At 44.6% G+C, this 6000-nt stretch overlaps 1 protein-coding gene across 3 annotated transcripts in view; it reads right to left on the reverse strand.

The window, feature by feature from the left end:
- Positions 1-5630, reverse strand: part of SETD1B (SET domain containing 1B, histone lysine methyltransferase) — a 120231-nt gene extending 114601 nt beyond the window's left edge. Inside the window, exons 1-4 of one of the 3 annotated variants that reach the window (XM_077461968.1) lie at positions 5300-5630; positions 4988-5145; positions 4084-4182; positions 3483-3753 (exon numbers count right to left, since the gene is read on the reverse strand). In XM_077461968.1, the coding sequence (XP_077318094.1) occupies positions 3483-3753; positions 4084-4182; positions 4988-5145; positions 5300-5372 (601 nt within the window). In that variant the 5' untranslated portion in view covers positions 5373-5630. The remainder of the gene's footprint in view (positions 1-3482; positions 3754-4083; positions 4183-4987; positions 5146-5299) is intronic. The other 2 variants (XM_077461967.1, XM_077461965.1) reach the window with 2 other exon arrangements.
- Positions 5631-6000: the final 370 nt, after the last annotated feature.

Raw genomic sequence — 6000 nt, forward strand, 5'->3', positions numbered from 1 at the left:
TTGTCACTAGGGTCACCAGAATCAGGGTCCCCATTGGAATATTTCCCCTCAATTACTGTTCTGGGGACAACCTAAAATGTGGGACAGTATTTCACTATTGGTGAGAACTCTAAGCATGATGAATAGATAGGGTGAATCTCCCTATGACAGAAAGTTATGTGGCCTGTGGATTGAATTAGTTAACACTGTGCTAATGAATCTTCAGTGAAAGAAAAAAAAAAAAAATAGGGCTGAATCCTTTGGAGAAAATTCTAGGTTTTGTCATTTTTGACAAAATATGCTGAATTTTTCTGGGAGAGGGGGCACTTTCCAAACATATTTTTGCAAGCAGAGAGCAGTTAAAAGCTGTGAAAATCACAGACTATAGCACACAGCTTCCAGTACAGGGGCACACAGCTTCCAGTACAGGGGAATGCATCATAGCTGCAAGTGCACTGCCTTTGCAGCTGCTGTCAAACACAGTCTTAGAAGCAGGCAAATCTAAGTGTGAAGACACAAGCTGATAAGTGCAATTAGCCTGTAGGTTTGGCTGCAGGGTGACAACAATGCAGAAACAGTGTTGTCACATTTATGACAGGAAGTACCCTTACTAGAAGGATCACAAATTGAAATTTGTAAACTGTTGGGGCTATATAAATCCTGTGTAATAACAAAAAAAAAAAAAAAAAAAAAAAAAAGAGATCTACATGACCTGTCAAAAAAAAGGAAAAAATATTCACTTCTATGGTGCAACATTGATTTGATGCTACAGCTGTCCCACATCAGCTCCATGCATGAGAACTGATCAATCATACAGCCCAATTGCTCAGTTCTCAATTTGCTTGGAGAAGAGACAGGCACTGTGCTCTGCTCCTCCAGTTCTCCCTGAAGCACTGGGCAGGGGAGGGTGCAGGTTTCACACTGAGCAGTGGATTCAGCTGTCAATCAAGCTAGGATCCTTCCTCAGCTCACTGTCAGTTTACTCTTACATAGTTAGTGTGGTTGAAAAAAAAAAAGACACAAGTCCATATAGTTCAACCAATAAAAAGGGGGGGGGGGGGGTTAACTCTAGTTTACAGGAAAGAAAAAGTAAGTGTACTCCTGACCAACAAGCGATGCATGGCCAAAAAAAAAAAAAAAAAACACACTTTGGCCATACTTTGCTTTTAAAATTAGCTTTAGCCTTTGAAACCGTAGTAACCATTTTTTTGAAAAATTGGGTCCCTGCAGGTTTATGCAATAATGTGCTAGGATGCACCACATACTAGCCCATTATGACAGACATACCTTTTAAATGGAGCATCCCAGTGATGAGCTGTCACTGCATCTGGCGCTTCCACCTTTGGCAGGTCTTCCTTTTGGGTTTGCACTCTCCGGCCAGGTTGCGATGACGTCACTCTTGTGCATGCGCACTGGAGCCTCAATTGTGGAATGGCACTCTCTACATTCATGGCACACGGTGCATGTGCAGTGACGTCATCAATTGGAGCCTAAACTGTGCATGTTTTGGAGATATTCACGATAATACAGGTAAGAATAGAAGCTTACCTGCAGGTACATGTTTGAAGTGGTAGTTTACTGCCAATTTAATGTCAATAAAGTCAGCAGGTTACACTGTGACCGTACAAGGAAACACTGTAACGTTATATTTTTACTATCACTTATGGTTTAAAATGGTTCAGCCATATCCCAATGTCTGATAGGACTATAAAAACAAGAGTTTATTATTTGTATCATCTTCATTCTTTGAAGTCATATGTTACGGGATGTTTAGTGACCTTGTTTTTTTTTTCAAATAAGTGAAACTTACCTAGTTGCAGCATGTATACATGGGCACTGTCAAAGCTTTTGGTAAGCCTATACTCTCCCCCTTAATAAAATGGGACTCATTTACTCAAATATTCTGTAAATGTATTTTTGACTTCCAGTCAATATTCTTTCTGCATAATAACAGCAGCGAGTGCACTATGCAAAACTCAATGCATAACACTAACATGTGCATAGATGGTGACTACATACAGAATTTTCCAAGCTATTCCTTTTGCATTGCTTCCAACTGTCAGAAACCAAAATATGTACACCGGACATTAAGAAGGGATTAAGCCTTACAACCCTTTAGATCTGTTGCAGGCACCAGCCTTCTCAAACAATTATTTACATACCACACACATTTATAGCAATCAACAATACCTTTCTTTAAATGACCAGTTAGGCATTATAACCCGCTGGATCCAGGATAATTTGCATATTTATTTCAAAATATCTTTATTATACATGGTAACCTTTCTATTGTAAACCACAATAGGTTCAAGCTGGGCACACACACGGGGTCTTCACAAAGTTTCCACACACGTTTTTTTTTATTTAATAGAGTTATAAAAAAAAAAAAAAAAAAAAAGTGGGAGGAAGAACACACACTCTAACAAAAAAACACACACACACACACACACACACACACACACACACACACTCTAACAAAAACACACTTGGAAAGACAAACTTTAGTGAATGCATACTACGCACAGGTATCACCATCCATGAAACTGCACATTAACCATATTTGATTTTCCCCTATTTTGAAACTGCAAAGATGATGAATATGTTTGCAGGATTTATTTTAAGAGAACAAAATAGGAATTCCGTAAACTGACCTATCTTCTTTTTACTACATAAGTAACACAATAATGATGAGTGTCTTAAAGACATACATTTTAAAAAGTAGAATGCAGAACTATCAATCCTTACTAGCTTAAGACAAAATACTAAAGTGCAATTTAATGGAAAATTGCAAAAGAAGCAGAAAAACAAAAACTCAAAAAGGATTTACCACCATATGAATCCAAAAAACGATTACAATTGACAATATCTTAGAACAGCCTACAATGCAATGCTTAGATACTAAGCTAACATAGATACAAACTAACATTTTCACATTGCAAAAATAAACAAACAAAAAAAAAAAAAAACACAAACACACACAATCAAGTGGCACCTACAATGCTAATTATCTATATTTTGCATGAGCAAAGTGGGTAATTTCAAACTAAAAACAAAGCAGCAAAGAAACCAAAACAAGGCAACCCTCCTAGCACTGTCCCTTGTAACAGTATCCCTGCTTTATTTGCATATTCTAGTTTGGCACTTGGTAAAAGTCTGCATGCAAAACACAGATTTCGAAAAAAACACACAAAATCGAGGTGGGGATATTGACACACATCTTACTGCAATCAAGGTGTGAAACCATGAAAGAACAATGACAGTTTGTGGAATAAAATTACAGAGAAACCTCAGGAGAAGAAAGTTTTAATGACAGACAGCCCAGATCTCTAGTCTCCTAGCAACAGACAACACTTTCCACACGTGACTCTCAGGGTAGAACACAGACCGAGCATGCACACACACATCCTTCAGTGGGATCATAATGAACAGAGCAGATCGGTACCTACCCATCACCCCCTCTCCATTCCTCACCCCCAATCCTGCCCCCTCCCTGCATTACCCACCTTTGGTGTCCAGCTCCACATGGATGATGTTGCCCATCACAGAGGTGTTATGTAAGTGCTTCACCGCATCCCTGGCGCCTTTCACAGTGGCAAAGATGACTTTGGCAATGCCCAGGTGTTTCTTGTTCTTGGGGTTGTACAGGATCTCCACCTCCTCCACTTCCCCGTATTTTTTGCACATGTCGCCCAGAAAGTTTTCCCGGATGTTGTCGTTGAGTTTAGCAAAAGTCACTTGCTTAGGGGGTACCGGCCCGACATAGAACTCATCGATCTGAGAAGAGAAAAGAAGAAGAGAATGGAGATGAGTGATCCGACACTCGGGATCTCCTCCGCAGGCACAGAGATAGAGACACACACAGACAGGGGGAAGCTGTCAGATACACAAGACGCCGGCCGGAGAAGATGGTTACTTTGTAGCGTGTTGTAGAAGGTGGATCGTACAACAGTCCATGGATAGTGCACATGTCATTATTATTATGATTATTAATCGCTGACGGCTGGACTGCAATCGGCGACATAGTTACAGTTCCAAGAACCAAACAAAACAAGAGCCAGCCAGGGATGTGCGGAGGATGATCGCTGTCAGCAGCTGTTCTAATACCTTGAGCTTGGGCACAGGTAGATCCAGCTCTTTGTTTTTGGTCCATATCCTGCCGATCCGGGGATCTCTGACTGTGTCCACCGGGGGGACGCCCGAGTTCTGCAAAATAAACAATCCATCAGTACAAACACACCTGTCAGGAGGCACACATGGACCTATAGATGGGAGGGGAGGGGTCCTTCATCCAGGATAGCACTATACACCTGGGGGGGATTGATCTGCACAAGAGAAGAGAGGGAGAGGGGGGAGGTCTCCATCCAGGACAGCACTATAGGGTAGGGAAAGGGGGGATCTGGACAGGGAGAGGAAGGGCACTATACAACTTAAGGGAAGGTTCATGGATCTTGACAGCTATGCGGTAGGGGGCACACAGGCACACTTGTCGGAATGCACACATGGACCTATGGATGGCAGAGTGCCCATTCAGAACTTCACTATACACCTGAAGGGGGGCCATGGATCTTGACAGGAGGAAGAATTTAGGGATCTCCATCTAAGACAGCCCTATACACTTACTTGGGGGGGGGGGGGGGGGGGGTTATGGATCTTGACAGGGAGAAGAGGAGGGAGTGTCTCCATCCAGGACAGCACTATACTCCTTAAGGGGATCCTGACAGGAAGAAGAGGGGGGCTCCATCTAGGACAGCACTATACTCCTTAAGGGGATCCTGACAAGAAGAAGGGGGCTCCATCTAGGACAGCACTATACTCCTTAAGGGCATCCTGACAGGGAGAAGAAGAGGGGGGGGCTCCATCCAGGACAGCACTATACTCCAGAAGGGGGTGTATTGATCTTGACAGCTAAGTAGGGGGCACATACAGGCACACTTGTCAGAATGCACACATAGATCTATGGATGGGAGGAAGATTGGGGGGGGGTGATAATGAGGACGGGGTGACATACAGGCACACTGAAGTTCAGTCCATCGTAGCGGTAGAGTTTGTGCTGGCCCTTCTTCAGTGCAGGGTCAATAATCAACTTATAACTCCTCCAATGGTGACCTTTCTTCTCGCCAGAAGTGCCGGCTTGGTTGCCCGCCGCCTCCATGCCGTTGATCCAGCCTGCAAGCCATAAAGAAGGAGATGTGAATGTTGGGGTTTGGAGGAGGAGGATGCACACATACACCGAGTCCCTAGGCTGCTGCCTGTCCTGATGCTCCCCCATGGTTGCACTCCAGGACAGGGACACACACACACATACAATGGCCGGGCTCACTTGTGCTCTGCTTTCTGCCATGGTCTTCTGGGTTCTTGCTTCTCTCCCCGAGCTTGGCCTCCTTGAAAGACATGCCTGCCCGCCTTTCCCACACCACCCACCCCCCCAACCCCTCTCCCCTGCGCCCGGGCTCCTCTTCTTGCCCCCGCAGGAAAGGCTGAGCCGCTTCACCGAAGCCTGCCCGGGTTACATGGCATGCTGTGGAGGGCACCCTGCCTGCTCCTTTTTGGCGAGCCAACACATATTGTGTGTGTGAGCTGCTTCTGCTCGCTCTGGGGCAGCCCACAATGCACCGCGGCCTCCCCTGTCCTCCGCCTCCCTCCTCTGTCCCCAGCCAGTCAGTAGTCCCGCGAGCAGCCTGCTTCTTCCCCATCGCACTTTCGTCTCAACACATTCCGCCTACTACACGCACAAAAATCACCGTCCTAAAAAAATCAGGGTGGCCCCCGGATAGCATTCCCTTACCTACAATGAGATCTTGTTTTTTTTACCGTTAGCCGTTATTGATATACATTACTACCACAATAACCGTCAAGTCCTAACAGCTTTAACGCTCATATTTCCTACGTCACAGTCATTCCTAGGTTGTTCGAGCGACGTTAGTGCTTATTCGTGGTCAATGTGTGTTAAGTATTGGGAAGCGGTGCAGGGAATCCCCCCTTGTTGTGGAAGGAAAGCTGTGTGTGGAATCTGCCGGATAG

Source organism: Lithobates pipiens, unplaced genomic scaffold (genome assembly GCF_037356315.1).
Source record: "Lithobates pipiens isolate NorthernLeopardFrog02 unplaced genomic scaffold, aLitPip1_a1.2 Scaffold_3, whole genome shotgun sequence".
NCBI classification, from domain to species: Eukaryota; Metazoa; Chordata; class Amphibia; order Anura; family Ranidae; genus Lithobates; species Lithobates pipiens.